General features: G+C 39.0%; 1 protein-coding gene across 1 annotated transcript; it reads right to left on the bottom strand.

Moving 5' to 3' along the window:
• Positions 1 to 6,497: 6,497 nt before the first annotated feature.
• On the bottom strand, positions 6,498 to 20,303 carry LOC140303360 (myosin heavy chain, fast skeletal muscle-like). The gene is made up of 40 exons (XM_072382090.1): positions 20,205 to 20,303; positions 19,827 to 20,037; positions 19,587 to 19,730; positions 18,732 to 18,888; positions 18,554 to 18,581; positions 18,336 to 18,447; positions 18,144 to 18,236; positions 17,748 to 17,811; positions 17,564 to 17,662; positions 17,366 to 17,469; positions 17,026 to 17,164; positions 16,617 to 16,735; positions 16,344 to 16,493; positions 16,091 to 16,261; positions 15,696 to 15,999; positions 15,391 to 15,464; positions 14,794 to 14,881; positions 14,563 to 14,680; positions 14,369 to 14,492; positions 14,129 to 14,265; positions 13,039 to 13,294; positions 12,708 to 12,950; positions 12,433 to 12,609; positions 12,210 to 12,355; positions 11,960 to 12,050; positions 11,254 to 11,643; positions 11,017 to 11,143; positions 10,810 to 10,928; positions 10,510 to 10,706; positions 10,251 to 10,434; positions 10,008 to 10,173; positions 9,750 to 9,874; positions 9,359 to 9,667; positions 9,043 to 9,246; positions 8,836 to 8,961; positions 8,081 to 8,251; positions 7,774 to 7,878; positions 7,061 to 7,156; positions 6,759 to 6,890; positions 6,498 to 6,617 (listed from the first exon to the last, which is right to left on the bottom strand). Exons 2-40 carry the CDS (start codon positions 20,028 to 20,030, stop codon positions 6,597 to 6,599), a joined length of 5,814 nt encoding a protein of 1,937 aa, XP_072238191.1. The 5' UTR covers positions 20,031 to 20,037; positions 20,205 to 20,303; the 3' UTR covers positions 6,498 to 6,596.
• Between the last annotated feature and the right edge of the window lie 593 nt (positions 20,304 to 20,896).

Here is a 20,896-nt window from a genome sequence, read left to right as displayed (position 1 = left end):
GGAGGAACAAGGGACAAGACAAAACTCTTGAGCAACTAAAGAATGTAGTTGATGTTTTAATATAAGCTTTGCTTAAATGAAACAGACAAGAGCGGACCTTTTTATGTTGTGTCCGGGTGGAGTTAACTAAACATTTTCACAGAGACATCTTAAATAAATGATCATAAAGTGAATTTAGTCCATCTTGATACCATGAGTTTCTAAATCTACTGCAAAATCTCTCTTTTTTTAAATTTATTTGACCACAGAGGAAAACATGCAGCAACAATGCCATCTAACCATACAGACACGGCAGTCGAGTAAGATGCACAAAATTAACTTAATTGATTTGTTAACGATTCCACACAGGATATATCTGTAAGGAACTTCACAGATTTAAACATGATTTATCAGATAAAAGCCTCCTGAAGATCAAAAATGCTATTTGAGAAAGTGAAAATATTATACAAAAGATAGATTACCTTCTTCCCTCTGTCCAGAAGAGGAGGTCTTGATGGTTTTAAGAGGGTTCTGGGGAAGGAAATAGTTCAGATTACAAACAGCTGTTTACCTTTCTTTGTAAAAAAGAATGAGCTTACAGTGAAATTAAGCCCTGACACAAACACAACAGCTCTGTGTCTGGTTGCAAGTGACCATGTCCCACATTGTTTATTAAGCTGCTGGCTCTTCTCCTGCTAATAAAAGACTGTAACTCACTCACCTTTTTCTGGTTGCCTGACAGTCCTTGAGGGCGTCCTACCTTCCTTCTTATATAGAGAGACCAGTGTTCACCCACCAGAATGACTTTCTTTATTTGGTCAGGAAGTTTTACGCTACTTGCTTGAGTATTTTTGCCCCCAATGTAATCTCTGGCATCTTTTGTCACTGATCAACACAGTTGGTCTATCACAGATTAAACAGGAGTGTATTCTGTTGTAGACCACCTGTGTTTATCTCTGATACTTTAAGAGTCAACATTACAAGAGGCAAAATTTAAACAATGATATGACCTATAATTGGACATACTAACAAGACTAGTCTTTGATTGATAAATGATGTTTAATTAGTGTTTATAAATGGAAAATGCTCCATATTGGAGTTATGTCAACATCAACTGAGCTTTACAAACTGTCACATACAGAGCAAGTGTTTTATTTTCTCCCGTCCCTGCTTAAAATGCAATTTGGCATCGTTAATTTGTTTAAGACACCAAACTTTCAGAAGGGGGTGTAGTATACAATGAAAGAGAGCACATGCTGTGGCACATTTGTCCTATTGTATACTATTTTAAGAGTAACAGTGCCACACAACAGATGCTGTTAAACTGAAGACAGATATTTTTTTAACTGTATAAATAGATCAAGACAAACACAAAGAAAACATTTTTAACCTTGTATAAAAATTGCTTTGAAAAGTGTATCGGTTACTACAGTTCAGACATTGTTTTTGTATTTAATCTCCTTAATTCACCTTGGCACTGCAGATGATCTGAGTTTAGCTGTGGAGAAGCTCTCACGTGTCACTGGTATTCCATCGCAGAAGCCTTGCAAGTCTTTCCTGTGACAAAGGAGGAGAACTGGGCATAACAGTTGCTAATGTAAGAACTTGTGAAAAGGATGATACCTCACAAACACTGGTGGAATTTCCTTTGAAACTATCTTAATACTAATTTCTATCACAAGACGTCTAGTTGGGGACGCCACTATTTCTAAATCTCATTGAAACCTCTGTTGTAAATAAAAATCTTTTCAAATCTTACCATTTTCTCTTATTTTCATACAAAATGTTGTACTTGTACTCAAAAATAGCTATAATAAATTGTTATATTGAACAGTTTTACGCTAGTAAAATCTCAAAAATTAATTTCACCTCTTGGAATGATAGTAAAGCCTGTTAAAGCATCTAATTAACTGGAAGTGAATGAGCTGTCAAGGGGCCTGCAACTGAATTAATGAGATCATACTTTAACTTCTTATGATAAGCATTTATAAACAAGATATCAATATCTAATAAATGGCTTATGGAAAATTCTGACATAAGGTAAACACATATGTGTTTATTTAATTGGGACAGCTGTGGTTTCGGTAGTAGAGTGATAGTCCATGAATGTGAAGGTAGGCAGTTAATTTAATATGTCAAAAAGTCTGGCAGAATATTTACTGAATATCTTTCTATGCTGCAGACCCACACTATAGCTTTGTCTCACTGTAGTTGGATTATCATTGCAGTGTTGCTATCTTTGTCCCTATGAAGTGCTCCTACCATTGTTCCTTAACCCCGTGACAATTTCAAACAAACTCAGGAAAAGAGTTTTAGAAAAGATAATAGAGGGTCATTTTTTATGATTATTCAACCATACCCAAAAGGTTTTTGATCAAGATATATTAAACAACACATTGCCTCTATATGCACATGTCTCTGTGATGGTAGAAAAAAAGCCCACTATCTTTAGAGTGTTGTGTAGGTGACATACATGTACTCCATGTGCACCAATCACATCTTAAGATTATAGTCATTAACTCCTCTTGTGTACACATGCATGTGCATATCTGCATATGTGTTTTCTAATTTCTTTTTGGGAACAATAAAGTATTTTTCAACTTCATCCAGCTTTCATTTCATGCCAACCCGGGTATATGAACAGGTAATGACAAACAATAGAATCAGAACAGATGCCGTTTCTTTAAAAGTCTTCATTAGAGAAGTTATAGTTGTTGATAAATACCACTAGATACCAATTGTGTTTTGTGAACCATGTATTATGCTTTTATATAATTTTTAATTGCTAAACATGGAGATTAAAGTTTTTTCCTGTCTGTAATTTTGAGAGTGTGTATTGTGTTTTTTCTTGGAATTGTATTGTATAAAATATATCATGACTTTGATAAGAGATGGGTGTTACAAATTAGGATTTTTCTTTTTTCAAACAAGTAATTTTACCAGCTTTTTTTTAAAGATAATAAGGGGAACAACTCCTGTATTGAGACTAATGACATATTATTATCAAGTGTTTCAGACATGACTTTGCAATGAATGAGGCTGGCATATTATGCTCACACAGTAACAAAGAATAAACAGGATTATTGTTGGGTTTGCAAGTATTTCTGTTATAAATCTACTATCTGAGTCATTTATTCACATCTTAGTCTGTACATTCATCCATTCATTTTACATAGCCACTGTAAACCCTATTCAGGGTCGCTGGAACCACAGCTACCATCAGACAAGAGGTGCTGTAAACCAATCCATCACAGGGTCAACGCAGAGATAAACATCCATGTGCTCAAGTCTAGGGTCAGGTCAAGATTTATTAACCTAACATATTTTCAAGCTGTGGGAGGACGTTGGAGTGCCCAGAGAAAAGGGCCTCATCTGAGCTTTGAACTTGTAACCTCTTGCTGTAAGGCGACAGTGCTAATCACCTCACACCACACCACTCTGACTCTGACTTCTCTTTGTGTAAACTGTAGTGTGAAAATAAACCTGAACTTGAACTGCAAGAAACCAAAAAGGCAGCCTGTGGTATTTACGAGTCATGTGTGGAGACAGATCTATATCATTTTGTGTTACTTGGTGGTCTCGTATGAGTGAGTTAAAGCTGAGGGCATTTTGCTTCTGTAGAAACTACAGCAACTAATGTGGCTGCTGCTGCCTTCATGTCTGCTCTGACTGGTCAGCTGAGGGCTCAGATGATTCATTTTGTAGAAGTGAATGAAAATGTTATAATTCTACAGATTAGGCTGATGACAGGCATGTCCATATGTCCACCAGAGGTTGTCTGGATGCAGGTCAGATTTCAGGTTTCTAGAGACTGAATTGAAATCTGAGATTACTGTATGAACATCAGATGGGGACATTAGAATTTAAAAAAGGCATCAACATATAATGAAAAATAAAGGGAAAATGTATTTAGATTTAGATTGAGATTGAGTCACAACTGTCACTTTGGCATTTTCTTCATTAAAAAAGTAACCAGTCAGTCAAATCCACTATACATTAAAGACAAAAGCAGCTAGTTTGGTCGACTTTCTGACACCAACATACTTTTATCAGCCCTTTCATCAGTTTGCATTGTTCTTCACATTTTCTAACACTTTCACTGTTCATAATTTTCTCCATATCGGATTGCAATTTTTAACACTGCAAACTATAAGTGTCTGACAGGAGGAATGTTTTTGAATATTTTAACAGCAGTCCATCACCTCTATGTGATGCAGCGGGTGACATTTGAAACCCTATAGGATGTTTGTGGGAGAGCAAACTCCATTGTCCAATGTGGAATCTGAGTTAGAATTGTGTCTCGAGACCCTTGTGCTGTCTCGAGGGCAGGCATGTATTTTTAAACTCTTTCTTTAAATGGTCTTGTTCTGTGTGACAGATGTACTGAAGACAGGACCGGGCTTGAAAGATTGACCTTCCCTTAAGACAAGTGTTTGTTCCCCATATGCAACAAGGAGGGGATCGTGTTATATGATGTGTGGTAGTTTGCATTCTTTCCTTGTTGAAAGATGACACTGAAGTGGAGAAGAAGGGCAGAGGGCATTAGACGTTAAATACTGAGGACTTCACACCTTACTAAAAAGGCTGATATATTCAATAAAAATGTGATACTTGATCTCATATGCTCCCAGCTGTGCTTATTTGGAAGAAACACAAATATAGCTCTCTCCTCAGCGATGCACTCAGAGCTCTGCCATTTGTTAATGCCTCAGGTCTTATTGTGGAACAACCTTTGGCATAAAACATATGTCCTCACTGTTCTCAGTCTCCTGACTGCCCCAAGGGTGGATGCTCAAATAAGGAAGAGTTTTACTTCTTAAGCACTGATTCTTTTAATTGATTTAACAGTTTTCAGATTTTATAATTTGATGTTATATTGATGAACTATATCTCCATTGATTTATCTGCTTACTGCAGCAGAAACAGACCTGTGTGAACATTTTTGACGATGGGGGAAGGACTGCTATTTACACAAAAAAATAATCAATAATATGTGCAATATTTATTGCTTCTATGGTTTCCCAATCATTGTCAGACAGCAATTTATCCTTTACGGTTTAGGCAATTTAATGCGTCAAATAACTAGATTTTGTTGGCGTAATTTAAATCCAATCTGAATCCAAATGGTTCATGTTACACAAACATTCAAATGTAAATTCATTAAAAAGTCTATGCGCTTAATTGAAGAACACCACTAAAAGCTACAATATCATTAGACATGCATAGATCTTACATTTAGTTCTTCCCTATAACATGGGATCAGATTAATTTTCCTCCCTTGCACAAACAGCCCAGTACTACAGGAAAATGAGTGACAGGTATGTGTATCCACATGTCCAAGACATTGTAACATCACATTCGATGCACAGAAACAGTAAGACTGATAAACTTTTATGTCAACCTGCAAACATGTATTTAGGAATAATATTCATAGCCATGTATTTTACATGCCTAACCGAAACCAAGTATGAGTGACAGTGGCAGTGAAAAGTAAGACGATGTTGGGTTGGATAGGGGTTGAGATCTTGTGTTACATTTCGCATTCCCCTCCAAAATCTTTACAAACATTTTTGAACATGTAATAGTTGTGCAATATCACATTTGACATTTTCTATGTACTGCAATATATAAGCATGTTACAATTTGCCATTTGCAAAGGAAAATTAGTTTGCAATATTTATTTTAGTTGTGGCACAACAGAACACTCCCAGTGAAACCTTTTTACCCAAAAATTGATCCTCTAACAGCAGAATTTAGGAGTAAAAATATGTGTAAAGTATGTGGATGTCTCATTTAAATTCAGGACAAATCTTTTAATGTAAATGTCCACATAATGAGCCACTCAGTTTTACCTGGTCAAACATGATTACTTAATGTTAATTGAAAGGTAGTAGAACAGGATATTGTTCTCCCCATGCAGCATTTTGCTTGTGATGCACACAAAGCCAAATTAGTTTTTGAGAAATTTTATTCAAAAAGAAGTAATGTGCTGAGTTTTTTTAAATTTCATGCAACTGTGATATATATTAACTGTTAACCAACATTTAAAAATGCAAATACATCAAAGCTTAAGTATCTGCAGAAGGTTGCATGTCACTAAAGGGTCTATTTTCATCATAGGAACTTGGTATGGCACGGCATATGTTCTCTACCGCATATGAAAACTGTAAGGTCACTAGACTGTCAGTTACATTATCACCACAAGGCACAGATTTGCAGCTATCTTAACCTAGACGACTTCTATGTGACAACTGGTGACACTTGACAGACGAGGTTTTTTTGAATGATGAAGGTGTACAACCTAAATTTAGACCTAAAAATGAGCTTCCTGTTGTTAGGTTTGTTTTCATTAGATCAACTGGCACAGCCTTTCATATAAATCTGAAAACTGCGGGATGTCTGATTTGTAAAAATTTGTGTAAAAATTGTGTCAAATATTCTGATGACTAACCTCGCCACTTAACAACTTAACATGGAGGCTTGTAACATGTGTGTGATCAAGTCAGAATCATGCGAAACAGTTGCCTGCTTTTTTATTGCTTGTTACACACGTGACACATCAGACAAAACGGTCATATTGTATGATTTCTTGTAATGTGTCTCATACAGACTGATGCTCATTCTTCAGCCTCCTTTCCCTTAAAAATCAACACAAAAGAGACAGATATTAGCGGTTGAGGGCATTATCAAAGTATTATGAAGAAAGATAAACACTGTTTGTACATTACCATCATTATCATGATGTATAATGTGAGCAAAAATGATAAAAATGATCATACTCTGGCGATTTCACGGCTCTTGGCTCGCAGCTTGTTGACCTGTGACTCCGCGATGTCAGCGCGCTCCTGAGCCTCCTCAAGCTCATGCTGAACCTTCCTGTACCTGCACAGATGACCGTTGGCCTGCTCCTCCTGGAAAGTGCAAAGTTTAAGTAGAGATTTCGCAACTGTCTCTCCTGTTGTATGAGTGACTAAATCTGTGTTCATCGTGCTGTCAGTCCACTGGTGTGAACACATTTTTGTAAAGCTGTTACTAGTATAACGCCTATGAGTGTCACATGTGTTGAATATTTCACACTCACAGCTTCTTCAGACTGCCTCTTGTAGGATTTCACTTTCAGCTGCAGCTTGTCAACCAGGTCTTGAAGGCGGCTAATATTCTTCTTGTCCTCCTCAGTCTAGAGATGGTACAAAGTAAAGTCTGTTTTAAGCGCTAGAAGTGCTTCAAGGCACAAAAACCTCATATGCATTTATCTCATACAATGATTTTATTTCAGTAAGGTCAAGAAGAGAAATGACAACCAAAGTACTGCAAATGCTTAAGAGGTGAACAAATGTGTTGAGAGCAGACAAATCTGCATACTGTCACCACTACAGATGTCTCAAGGGAATTCATCAGAGTAGCACAAACATTGTCACCTGTCAATCACAATGTGTACCTGAAAGAGTTCCTCCTCCTTCCAAATGTTTCTAAGTTAAAATCTGCATGACACCTTGATAAATGTCACAAAAGTAGCACACTGACATAGACACGTAACAGCATGTATCAACACTTGCATCCAGAGTGTCTATTTTTACTTATGGTGTCCTCTATGTATTGTTGGAGCCACAGACAAATGATGGTGATTCATGCCCTCTAGGGGTATCAAACAAATTCTACAGTTGGTGTGTGGTTGGCAGCAATAATTATATAATGTAGCTTCCTCACAGAGGATTATAAGATAACAATCATCAGTTGCTTGCTTTCTTTATGATTGTTCATATATACAAAAAAAGAAGTTTTGTTTCACCACACCTGATAAGTCAGCTCCTTCACTCTGCGTTCATATTTGCGGACACCTTTCACAGCTTCAGCTCCACGTTTCTGCTCAGCCTCGACCTCAGACTCCAGCTCGCGAACCTTCCCAAAAACAGGTCCACAGGTTAACCAGAGGGTTTGCAGAGAAGCCATATGATTCCTCAGCAGGTATGTTTAAAAAAGGGCTGCAAGGTCTGCACCATATATTTGAAGTAGATGTGAAAATGAAAAGAAAATCAAATAAAACAAACAAAAAAAATCCTAAAAGTGAAACAATAAGAGAAAAAATAGATAGTAAACATACCCTAGCCTCCAGTTTCTGCAGCTGCTTCTTGCCGCCCTTCAAAGCCAGGTTCTCTGCCTCATCCAGACGATGCTGCAGGTCCTTCACTGTCACCTCCAGGTTCTTCTTCATCCTCTCCAAATGAGCACTGGTGTCCTGCTCCTTCTTCAGCTCCTCTGCCATCATGGCAGCCTGCACATGAAGCCAATGATCAGTGAGGCTCCCTTTAATACAACCCTTATGTCAACCAAAAGTGCGGCTTGCAAAGGGAATGGGTTTAACTGTGCATACAAGACAAAAAGCATTTACTTTAGGTTATGGTGGGAGAACAATTTCCATAAATGTTGTCATAATTTTTGTAAATATTTCATGTCTTGGAAAATCAGCAGATTGCTATCGTTTAGTTTAAATGGAAAAAATTTTTTTGCATCAAATCTACTTTTTTACATGTTAGTTTCATAACAGTAAAATACATTCAGTTTACCATTTTGCAATCTTTTACACACTTTTAACAGTACCCAGGAGTGGACTAACTAAACACCAGTGCACCTTTCACATTGGGGCTTGGAATTGATGGGTGAGGTGGAGGGAATTCAACTGGTTGAAAACTGCAACTTTACCACTAGATGTTTTTTCAAGTCTACACACTGCTCCTGTTCAAATTAAAGTCAGGATAGTGTTGGCTGCTCCAAACCAAAGTGTCTTTGGAGCTATGTTTCTGAAAAACATACCACTGCATGAACAGGAGAATACTTAAATACGTGAACAAAGCTCACATCAGTGATGGCCTTCTTGGCTTTCTCCTCAGCATTTCTTGCTTCCTGGATGGCATCTTCCACCTCCCCTTGGATCTGGACAAGGTCAGCTTCCAACTTCCTCTTTGTGTTCATGAGATTTGTGTTCTGAAGAAACAATTATATATAGTGAGGTTTCAAAATTTTGTGCTACACGTGCTTCACTTATGTCTTAGCTGTTATGAATACCTGAGAGTGCAGCAGTCCAACACGCTCGCTGGCATCAACCAGCTCCTGTTCAGCCACTTTGCGGCTTCTGTCCGTCTGCTCCAGTGCGGCTCTCAGCTCCTCGATCTCTGCCATCAACAGGTTGTTCCTGCGTTCTACCATTGCAACCTGCTCCTTCATGTCTGCCTGACTTCTCAGAGCCTCATCGAGGTGTAGCTGGGCATCCTGCAGCGGAGAAAAAAACAAAAAAGTATCTTCATGATAGGTCATATTCATCATCAAGTCATTTAACAGTATTTCCTACATATGCAAGTGTTTATGCATACGATTTTCAGACCTTAAAGTGTCCCTGCACGTTTCTCAGCTGTTTCTGGGCTTCAGCTGCCTGGCGGTTGGCGTGGCTCAGCTGAATCTCCATCTCGTTGAGGTCTCCCTCCATCTTCTTCTTGATTCTCATGGCGTCATTCCTGCTCCTGACCTCAGCATCCAGACTGGACTGCATGGTCTCAATTATTCTCTGACTGTTTCTTTTAATCTGGTCAATCTCCTCATCCTTCTCTGCGATTTTCCTGTCAATTTCATTTTTCACCTGGGTGAGCTCCAGCTGGATACGGATAATTTTCGACTCTTCGTGCTCCAAAGTAGCCTGCAAATGAAAGGTAAGAATTAAAAACTATGAAGTGTTCAGCTATACAGTGCTGCTCTTTGCAAACATCTCCGTTAAATACCTCAGCCTCCTCCAGGGCTACTTGGATTTCTGCTTTCTCAGTTTCTATTGCCTTCTTCCCCTTTTCCAGTTCATGAATAGTTTTTCCAGTTTCTCCAATTTGTTCAGTCAAATCAGTGATTTCCTCTGTTGAGACACCAAAACACAAAATGTACATACGACATTAGCGTTTCTCCATCAACGAAGTTTAATATCGGATTCATTTGACCTTAAAAAGATTATGTCAACAATCACATGCAGGATTTTTTTTTTGTCTTACGTTGCAGGTTCTTGTTCTCCCTCTTCAGGGTCTCCAGGTGGTCCAGAGATTCTTCATAGGAGTTTTTTATTTTAAACATCTCTGTGTTTAAGGCACGAGCCTCCTTCTGGGCTCCCTCCAGCTCTGCCTGGCTCTCCTCATATTTCTGCTTCCACTCAGCAAGAACCTGGACATATAAGAAATGAATAAGTGCTGTCTGACACCTCAAGTTAGAGAAAACTTTGCACAATGAAAATATCTAACCTTGTCAAAGTTCCTCTGCTTCTTGTCAAGGTTAGCAGCCAGAGCGTTAGCTCTCTCCACGTCGATCATCAGGTCCTCCACCTCACCCTGCAGTCTCTGTTTAGTCTTCTCCAGAGAGGCACATTTTGCGTTCACAGCCTCGATGGATTCCTCTGCATCCTGAAGACGCTGGGCGAGCTTTTTCCTTTGAAAAATATTCAACTTTTAACTTCAAGTATGTTGCAACTTAAAATGGATAGAATCAAAACTAAAGCCTTACTTGGACTCCTCCAGTTCCTCTGTGCGCTGAATGGCATCAGTCTCATATTTGGTTCTCCACTGAGCCACCTCGCTGTTGGCCTTGGACATTCCACGCTGCAGCTCAGCTTTGGCCTCCTGCTCCTCCTCATACTGCTCTCTGAGCAGATCACAGTCATGACGAGCCGACTGAACAGCATGAGCCAGGGCGTTCTTGGCCTAATGTGAAAAAAGAAAAATAAATTGATACAATTTTTCAGTGTATATCATAAAGAAATGCAAAAGAGTATGTGTTACCATAAAGTAGAGACTAATTCAATACCTTTACTTCTTCTTCAAGGTGTCTCTTGAGCTCCTCAACCTGATGTATATAGGCCTGTTTTCCTCTTGTAAGCTGAGAAACAAGAGACTCCTTTTCCTCCAGTTGGCGGCTTATTTCTCCTGAGAAGAATAAAGGAAAATTACTTCTTAAATATCTAAAATTTATAAACCGAATCAAAGTGTTTCCCAAGATTCGCATGTCGCTCACCATTTTCAGAGTTCAGTCTAGCTCTTTGAACATTGATGTCATTCAGCTGACGCACATACTCGTCATTCTTGGTCTTGAGTTCACTTACTTGATCCTCAAGAGAACGGCACATCTTCTCCATGTTAACCTACCGAAAAGACAGAAATCAGTGGGATGAATACAAAGTTGTTTTTATTCTGGCTGTAATAAAACACTCTTCCTTGTTTTTCATCAGTAAAAAACAAAAGTTAATTTTACTTTTGCTTTGGCGACAGACTCCATATTGCTGCTGAGGTCATCGATCTCCATCTTGTATTCACTTTTCTCTTTCTCCAGCTTCTGTTTGACTCTCTGAAGGTTGTCGATCTGCTCTCCCAGCTCGGCCACACTGTCAGCCTGCTTCTTACGGAGAGCTGCGGCTGTAGCCTCATGCTGCAGGGTGGCCTCTTCGAGATCACGGCGCAGCTTATGAAACTCAGCCTCACGCTTCTTGTTCATCTCAATCTGAACAGAGGTCGCTCCACCAGCTTCTTCAAGCCTCTCGCTGATCTCCTCAAGTTCTCTCGAGAGATCAGACCTTTGCTTCTCCACCTTGGCCCGAGCAGCTCGCTCAGCCTCAAGCTCCTCCTCCAGCTCCTCAATACGAGCCTGAGGTGCAACAACATTAAGTCATATTTAAATGTAACATGTTACGTGTACAAAGAGTATTTCCGGCTTTTTGTCTCTGTACAAATCAAATATATATGTATTATTGTACTGTATTATCAAAAGATTGTCTTTATATCATGGAGATGAGGACTTGACTTATCAACACAGACAGTAACCTACACTTTCTTTACAGCAACAATAAGTGCATGGCATCCATACACTTTCCACATACATTTCAAACATACATCAAATGTAAACGTATATTTTTGACTGAAAACAATCACTAATAGGTGACAAAAATCTTTTTACACATTACCTGCAGTTCCTTGATTTTCTTATTAATCTGAATACCAACAGTTTGTTCATCTTCTATCTTGCTGAGTAGATGGCTTATCTCAAAGTCCCTCCTTTCATGTCAAAAACAAAAAGGTGTTAGATGAACACTGTGCAGTTGTGTGCAGTTTGTCAGAAATCCAGGAAACTTAGGTGACCTCCAGCAACCTTCAACTTAAACACAGATGTTCTGAGAATTATTAAAGTGAAATCAAGGTTTCATATTCACACACTTCTTGATTTTCTCTTCAGACTGCTGCTTGTCATTTTCCAGATCCATTAGGCTTTCATGGGCCAGCTTCAGGTCCCCTTCAAGCTTTCTTTTAGATCGGTCAAGATCCATACGGAGCTTCTTTTCTTGCTCCAATGAACCTTCAAGCTAATGCACATTAAATTGTAATAAGTAAAAGTGAAATGTAAGGAATACTTGAATCAAATAAACACACAGTTACTCACATCATCCACTTGCTGCTCCAGCTTGGTCTTGGCCTTCGTCAGAGTGTTGACTTTGTCTTCCTCTGCCTGAAGATCATCAAGGACCTGCTGATGGGACTCTTGGAGGGCTTTCTTCTCTTTGGTCAACTTGGCAATGGTCTCATCTTGAGAAGCCATTTCCTCGACCAGGTTTTTAACCTAGATATGGCATATAAATGCATTTAATGTTTGATAATTTGATTTGATCAAGTATTTTCTTGTTGGTCCAGTTTAACTAACTGAAATCAGAGACAAACCTTGTTCTCAGTGGCATGTTTCTCCTTTTCCACTTTGGCCAGGGTGAGCTCCAAGTCATCAATGTCCTTCTTTAACTCAGAGCATTCATCCTCCAGCTTCCTCTTCTTCGCAGTCAGCTCAGCATTGATTTCCTCCTCATCCTCCAGCCTCTCAGATGTCTCTTTGACTTTAGCTTCGAGCTGGATTTTTGCTTTGATGAGCCCCTCACACCTTTCCTCAGCATCAACCAGGGTTTCACCTTCCTAGATTTGCAGACACAAAAATTCAATATTATGGTAAACTGTAAGACCTAGTCTCTTAAAAAGCTGTTCCCCTGGCTTTTAGACGTACAGACTGAATTTGTAGCTGTAAGTCGTTCTTCTCCTGTACGAGAGTAACCATCTTCTCTTCAAGCTCTTTCTTCTTAGCCAGAGCTTTTGCTAGCTCCTCTTTGGTCTTTTCAAAGTCCTCCTTCATTTGGGCCATCTCTTTCTCTGTCTCCGCACTCTTCAGCAGTGGCTTAATCTTGAAGTACAGCTTCATCCATGGCCAAGTTTTGACATTCATGAATGCACGGATGTTGTACTGGATTGAGTAAATTGCTTCCCTGGAAGGAAAAAAAGCAAAGGAAGTTGTTTGTCTAGAATGCACATACCTAACAGAGTCCGTCTGATTAAAAACGAGAGCAAGGTAAAGATTTGATTAAGGAGATGATCATCTGCTGATGTCCAAAGTTAATTTGATTTGAACATTACACTCCTCATTGAAAATGCTGCCCGCACAACAAGTCAGTTGCCTCCTTCACACATGCATTATAACTCTTCTTCTATGTAACCCACCACTGTTCCTCCTCATAAATCACAAATGCCAATTGGAGTCGGTTCAGCCCTGCATAGCTGTGTCCTTTCACTCATTTCACTCATCAAGCTGCCGTCGCCAAATCAGCACCGCTGGTTCCAGTAATGAGTTCCACTATGCTGCCTTAATGTGTGAAAGCACACATAAGGTGGGGTTAATTTGCCTTTGTTACTAATATTAAAGACAGATTGACATCTGGTAGTTGAACCAGTGACATGTGGGATGGATCTATCTTAATAAAACATGAACTTGTGTTTTACTTCCAATCTTCAGTATAATTAAGATATGTTAAAGAAGAATTCAGATTTTGTTTACGAATTTTCATCCATTCAAATATTCATGCCAAAGATGCTACTCTAGATGTCAACAGGATGTCGGAAAAAAATTATTTAACCATTATGATAATACATACTGTACTTTAGCTTGTTTACATTTTCCAAGAACAACCACTTTGAAAAATAAATCCCCCAACTCTAACTTGGCCTCTTTAATATTCATCCAAAGACAACACTTTTAGTTTAGAAAATATAGCAAATCTCCTTCCAAGTGCCACTCTATAAGTGTCCAGGTCCAGTCAACCAACCTTCTTGCCATCATCTTGACAAATTCTCGTCTCATCACATATCCTCTGCAGAGAGCCTGAGTTATTGAGACCAGTTGAACCAGTTTCTCATCTCTCATCTCTTCAAGTGTACCCAGTAATCCAGCCTTGAAGAACACCTTTTGATAGATGTAATAACATTTAGCTTAAGCAATTTATTTTCAGTTTCAAGTGATGGGTAATTGAATTATTTTACGATTGTAACTAGGTCTGTTCATTTACCTTAGTGTGGCCGAACTTGTACTGAGAGTGGTCCACGTTGATGGATCCCAATAGTTTCTCTGAGGCCTTCTTGTTGTCAATGAACTGACCCTCAGGGATGACACTTGCATTCAGCACTTTGTACCTGAAGGAATTGACTTAAATCAGATAAAGCCGACATTTTTGGACTAAAGGTACAGAAATAGTCACTGTACCTCTGCTTGAAGTCACCGTAGAGGATTCTGCTGGGGAAACCTTTCCTGCAGATCCTGATACCCTCCAGCACACCGTTACACCTCAGCTGGTGGATGACCAGGAAGTTCTCCATGAGACCTTAAAGGATTTTGTAGGGAAATAGTAACAAACCAACAGAATAAAGAAGCGCCGTGAAAATATGGTACATACAGTGTGTTACTGATAGACAGGATTTTTTTGGTGGGACTGACCTGGTGTTTTGGATTCATTGGGGATCAAACAGCGCACAAAATGTGGGTGAGTGCTCCTCAAGTTGGTCATCAGCTTGCCCAGGTTTTCCTATCAAAGAAGAAAAACATACGTCATAGTTGCTTTCTCCTAAATAGCGAGACTGATCTGAATACACACTTCACATAAACATAACCCCACTCCGCTAAAAATGAAAATGAGCCAGATAAATTAGCTTTGCATTCACGTTTATAGAGGCAAGCAGTCTGAGCTTATAATTGTTTTTAGTTTTTTACCTCAATTAAATATTTTTCTTTTCATAAATAATTTTTACAAATGAACTTTTTTCTCCTGGGGCTGCTCTGTCATTAAACTGAATGTGCATTACTCATGAAAGGTAATGTAAACCAGATAATAATGTAAACTATGTAAACCATAACCTTTATCTGCAGCAATGTGTGTTCAAGTTATGAGGTATTCTGTCTTAAAACTATGGGACTAAGTCACACATGTAATATGATAGTTTTGCTTTTTGAAAGCTTTGATGTAAAACCCTCTTAAATGAGTAATGTCTAAATGAGTAATGAGTAATGTCATCTTAAAGGGAGGATGAGAATTACCCTGAAGAGAGCTGATACTGTCTGGAAGGAGCCACCCTTCTTCTTGCCACCACCTTTCTTTCCACCTTTAGCATCTGGAAAAAGCATTTACATTTTAATTTACAAGTCGGCAGACAAATATTTATGATGTTGCTGATCACACTGTAATCATTTTGCTCCTTGATTTTAAACCAAAAGTATGTTGCAACTTAAAATTGTTAACATAAATCATCTCTAGTTTTTACTTTTTCTTGCTTTATACATACAGTAGCAAAGGTCTATTGAAAGTTTTACTCTGATTTTACAAGTTGTATATCAAACATTACCGTCTGAGGCATGAGATGCATACAGTAAGGCCAGGAGCTTCACTGAAGACTTTTGGTAGAGCTGTACCACAGAGTCGTTCAGGGGGTCTTTGTTCTTGTCCAGCCAGCCAGTGACATTGTAGTCAACAGTGCCAGCGTAGTGCACCAGTGAGAAATGGGCCTCAGCCTTGCCTTTGGCAGGTTTTGGCTTCTGGAAGGGGGCAGTTTTCCCCAGATGCTGGTCATACAGTTTGCTCTTGAAGGTTATGTCTGATGCCTTAGGGAACATACACTCCTCTTCAAGGATGGAGAAGATGCCCATTGGCTGTGATGAAGAAATGATGATTAAAAACAAAAGCTTTCCAGTCATCAGATTGTTTCCTGTGTTTGTCAGTATGTTTGAGCAGGTGGCTCACCTTCTCAATAAGCTCAATGCAAGCAGCCAAGTCCATGCCAAAGTCAATGAACTCCCATTCAATTCCCTCCTTCTTATACTCTTCTTGCTCCAGGACGAACATGTGATGGTTGAAGAACTGCTGCAGTTTTTCATTGGTGAAGTTGATACACAGCTGTTCCAAGCTGTTGTACTGTTGAAACACATACTCTGTCAGATGTTTATTGTGCTGGTAAACTACATTAGAAAAAAAGTACTATTTGTAATTTACTCACATCAAAGATTTCAAATCCAGCAATGTCCAGGACACCAATGAAAAAGTTTCTTGGCTGTTTGGTATCCAGCATCTCATTGATTCTGACGACCATCCACAAGAACATTTTCTCATAGACAGACTTGCAGAGAGCACTCACGGCATTGTTGACCTGAAGATTAAAATAAATAAAGAAATAAAGATAGATGTTTGATTATAATCAATAAGTATTATTTGTGTATTAATCAATCCATTTGTTCTCAAAATATCAACTATGTTTTTTTTTGTTGATTACCTGTGGTACAGTTTGACCTTTAACCACCATCTCATTTCCAACCTTGACTCTTGGATAACACAAAGCTTTGAGCATATCAGCAGAGTTCAGACCCAAGAGGTAGGCGATTTTATCAGCCACTGGTTGAAAAAAAGGAAGATTAAAGAAAAGGGGATTGATGATAAAAGAACCTAAAGTGCTCTTACAAAATCCTTCCCTTTATCATGTGCTGCCTATACGGATCCAAATCCCAGTGAAAAAAAGTTTGAACTGAATAGACCAGATGTTGTTCTCATTTAAACCTGTGCCAGCTTTTTCAGCTTTTTCACCTCCTATCCCCTACGATGCAATCACTCTCAGTTGTGGAAGTACAATTATGTGAAGATTTTTTAGTTTCATCATAACATTTCAAGCTTCAGACGTTTTTTACCCTCAGTGCTATCAGGCTCAGCCTGCTCTTCACGCTGTTTCTGCTTGAACTTCATGTTCCCATGATGCATCACAGCTCCAGTCAGCTTGTATATGCCCATCTTTTCTTCAGCACTGAAACCCAGGATGTCGATGGCAGTCTGAGGAATAATTTGTGAAAAAACACAGATTTATATTAGATTGTTGTACTTAGGTTAACTACTATATGTAATTATTGAGGAAAGATCCACCATTACAAACAGGAAGACATCTTGATGATGTTTTAGGACTCCTTACAGTATTTAGGATTTAATTGAATCTAATCCATTTTAAATTTTCAGGTTTTCAGCCTCTTAACTCACATCAGTAGCGATGAATTCTTCAACGTCATCAATACTCTTGACAGTAATTTCCCCCTGACTTATCATGGGATAGTCGTAGGGGTTAGTGGAGATGAGGAGGGCCTCTGAAAAATATTTACTGTAATTTATTATCAGACCCAGGTGAAGCCTTTCTTTTGTATTCCTAAAAGTGAAGTAATGTGTGTCAACATTTCTCACCTATTAGCTCAGGTTTGTGGCCTGTTGCGAGCTGATAGAAGATATGGTAGCTCCTCTCTGCAGACAGCTGGAACGTCACACGAGACTTCTCCAGCAGATCTGTTTGGATTTGAGTCGTCAGCACTGAAGCAAAATGTCTCTTTAAGCACAACTGAAGAAATGTGTTTCACCATTAAAATCTTACATGTTTCAATATCAGCTGAAGCCAGCTTTCCAGTTGTCCCAAAGTGAATTCTGATGAATTTACCCTACAGAAGTACACAGTTATTAGTGTGGGCATATAAGGTACACACTTTCCCGTTGCACATATCTGCAATTAGGAAGCAACTGTTATGTGATTGAATCCTTGCAAGGTTGTGATGTCCTTTTTTATTCTCCAGGTTTACCTTGATCTGTTCAATCATTCACATACTGCAAAGTGCAGCAGAAAAAAACTTTACAACCAACACACAAAAGCAATATTGTCTTGAAAGGTCTTCAAGTTTAATAACAAAAAGGCCAAGAGGTGGAGAAGACTGGTAGACAAGCTTAAAGAAAAACATTAATTTAATGCAGCAGGATTTTCTGAAGAAGCACTTACAAATCGTGATGAGTTGTCATTCCTCACAGTCTTGGCATTGCCATAGGCCTCCAGCAGAGGGTTGGCTGCAATGATTTGATCCTCCAGCGAACCCTTAAATGTATTTATAGGACAATAATTACTTGTGTTTTGTAGCTGACATCATCAGACAGTAGGTATCATACAATATGTACAGTGCTTTCCATTTCCTACCTGCATTTTTCCAGAAACTTGCTCAGATTTCTTTCCTCCAGCCACTGCGATTGTCGCAAAGTACTGGATGACACGCTTGGTGTTGACAGTCTTTCCTGCACCAGATTCTCCACTACAATGCATACAATCATACAAATAATGGTGTAAGTCAGACATAATACAATGCAGATATATGAAGCTATATCAGTCCAGAATAGATCTATTTCATTTTGACTTACGTAATCAGGATTGACTGATTTTCACGATCTGTTGAAACAACACAAACGGAAAAATGTTTATTTATTTAGTTGCATGGAAGGTTTACCAGTGACATTACTGAATATATCAGAACTGTGTAATTTATAAAGGCTTTTAATCACTATCAGGACATACAGTAGCTTTCAGAGTGCTTGATACCTTGGAGCATGAACTGATAGGCGTTATCAGAGATGGAGAAGATGTGGGGTGGAGCTTCAATCCTCTTCTTTCCCCTGTACGCTGAAACAACCCCTGAGTCATACACTGGGAGCCACTTGTAGGGGTTCACAGTGACGCAGAACAACCCAGAATAAGTCTGTTTGAAAAGGAGAAGTATGTTTATATAGACACACACACACACTCACACACATATACATACCAAAAATCTATATATGTATGTATATACACATACATACGTATTCATATATATGCCTAAATAGGAAGCAGTCTGCCTGAAATGACTTGCAGAGAGTCATGTATACCTATTAGTCAAAGCAGAAAAAGACTATGTTCCTACACACCAATAATGTGTAGCAGCAAGTCCCTTCTGTGGCTGCTCCACATTGTGATTTAATCAAACTAAATGAGCCAGTGCAAACATCTTGGTATCAAAATTCACCACGATGGGATAGGGCCATGCAAAGACCCACTACTACCTATAACGTAGGGTTCTAACTTGTAATATGAGCACAGGACTTCTGAGGGTGTCCGGTGCTGTCTGCAACTGAAGACACTGGCAGCAGATCGTTCAGGTCCTGACAGTTGCGCCTCATTAGGCTTGTTCTCGACAGCTGCCCACATGCTCAACCAACTTGGCTATTTTAGAGGACGCCTTGTGTTCTGCTGTGAGATACTGCTGCTTTTAGAGAGCGATCCCACCATCAGGTTGTGTGTCTGAAGTTTTTATTTTGTTTCTAAAATTGTCTTACATAAGACTGCTGGGATAGGCTCCAGCCCACCCGCTACCCGATTAACGGATTGACGGTATAGAAAATGGATGGATGGATGTCTTACATAGATCATCCATGCTGCATAGCGCTCTTTGAGGTTATACAGCACAGCGGGCTCGCTGAGATGGGTCATCATGGCCATGTCCTCAATCTTGTCAAACTTTGGAGGGTTCATTGGGAAGATTTCATCATCCTTTACAGTGATTTTCTGAAGAAACAGAAACATTTGCACAAACAGAAGTTGAACGTGTAGCCATTGCTTTTAAATGCAGATTACACTGTATGCCATTAAATGTCAACATACCTTTCCACCACTAACTTCAACTGTGGCTTTGCCACCCTCCTTCTTCACTAGTTTCCCTTTCAGATACATCTCAGCGGGCTCTGTCACGAAGTAAGATGTTTTGGCATCAAAGGGAGTATTTTGAGCCTCTATTCTCTCCCTTTCAGGTTTCCGGAGGTAGATGGCCGCCGGCCCAAAACACTGCATCTCCTGGTCTGTACTCATGGCTGCTCTGTAAAAGACAGTAAGTAAAAGCAATATAGAGCTTATTTAAAAAATTTAAAAAAACTTGTCAAGGAAAAAGTGTCAAGGAAATAAGAAATTATTTGGCTTGTTGATTCAACTGAATTCAAAGCAGTTTTTCTGGTTTTGTCACTAGATCCACATTTTTTATTTTACCTTTTGTGTTTCTCAGCGATGCAGCTGCTGTGTGGATACTAAAATGGCAAAGTTACAAGAACAAAGTTATGTTAGATGCATAAAAAAATGTTAGAAATGACAAACCATGAATGTTGGAGCAAATCTTACTCGGGAACTGCTCTTGGTAATCAAATTATTTCTTAGTCACAACATATCATACAGTACAATAGAACACTCACCTTTCTTGGCAGCCTGTCAGTCCAAACCTTTTGAGGAGACTGAGAGGGCTTCTTTTATACTGAAAACTAGCCACCACAAAAGACCAGCCCTCCTAGTTAGGTCACTTAGCTTATCCTGGATATATGGTCTCAGGAGGCTTTTCCATCTCATCATCACAGGTGATGTCACTGTATCTGGTGTAACACAAAAACAGTTATCAAATGAACCCCCAGCTCATAAGTCCATGTCCAGAAACTAGCCATAATAGGAGGGAGTGACTGTGCTTTTTATGTCTTAACATGTAATACACTGTGCAAAGATTTTTGTTTGTTCGTCTGGAGTTTTTTTTAGAAAAGAAATTAGCAATAATTCATATGCACTGTGTGCAAAAAGATTTTTTGTTTGTTTGTTTTGTTTTGAAACTACTTAAATGAGTTTTTGTGTACATAGCCCAGATTATATTCTTCATCTGCAGAAGGAATTATCATATCTGCAAGCTAATCTTTGACAAA

The sequence above is a fragment of the Leuresthes tenuis genome, unplaced genomic scaffold (genome assembly GCF_036924035.1).
Source record: "Leuresthes tenuis unplaced genomic scaffold, fLeuTen1.0.hap1 SCAF_3, whole genome shotgun sequence".
NCBI lineage: Eukaryota > Metazoa > Chordata > Actinopteri > Atheriniformes > Atherinopsidae > Leuresthes > Leuresthes tenuis.
Note: the sequence above shows the minus strand (reverse complement) of the source record. Positions and strands in the feature narration are given on the sequence as shown.